At 67.4% G+C, this 362-nt stretch overlaps 1 protein-coding gene across 1 annotated transcript in view; it reads right to left on the bottom strand.

Moving 5' to 3' along the window:
* Positions 1-362, bottom strand: part of ETH_00036835 (NLI interacting factor-like phosphatase domain-containing protein, putative) — a gene marked incomplete at both ends in the record, with an annotated part of 4183 nt that overhangs the window by 1019 nt on the left and 2802 nt on the right. The window contains one exon of the mRNA XM_013373846.1: positions 151-360. Coding sequence (XP_013229300.1) covers positions 151-360 — 210 coding nt within the window. The remainder of the gene's footprint in view (positions 1-150; positions 361-362) is intronic.

Here is a 362-nt window from a genome sequence, read left to right on the forward strand (position 1 = left end):
AGCAGGAGTCATCAAAGGATGTCTCAAGACAGAAGACCGGCTTGCGGTCCCGGGTGCTGGGGCTGGTGGTGCTGCTGCTGCTTCGGGTGCTGCAGCTGCTGCTGCTCTTTCGAGTCCCTTATCTTTGCCGCCGCTGCTGCTGCTGCTGACGAGCTGGCGGCGCGTCGGCTGCTCTGCATGCGCTGCTGCTGCTTCTGCTGCTGCTGCTGCTGCAGCCTCCGCCGCTGCTGCTGCGTGCACCTCCCCGTCTCCCCCCTCCCCCGTCTTAAGCTCCGCCTGTGTCGGCGTCTCCTTGGCCGCCGCGCCTCCGCGCCGCCGCTGCTGCTGCTGCTGCTGCTGCTGCTGCTGCTGCTGCTTGTCCT

This window comes from Eimeria tenella, genomic scaffold, assembly GCF_000499545.2.
Source record: "Eimeria tenella Houghton genomic scaffold, Eth_scaff1791, whole genome shotgun sequence".
Classification (NCBI taxonomy): domain Eukaryota; phylum Apicomplexa; class Conoidasida; order Eucoccidiorida; family Eimeriidae; genus Eimeria; species Eimeria tenella.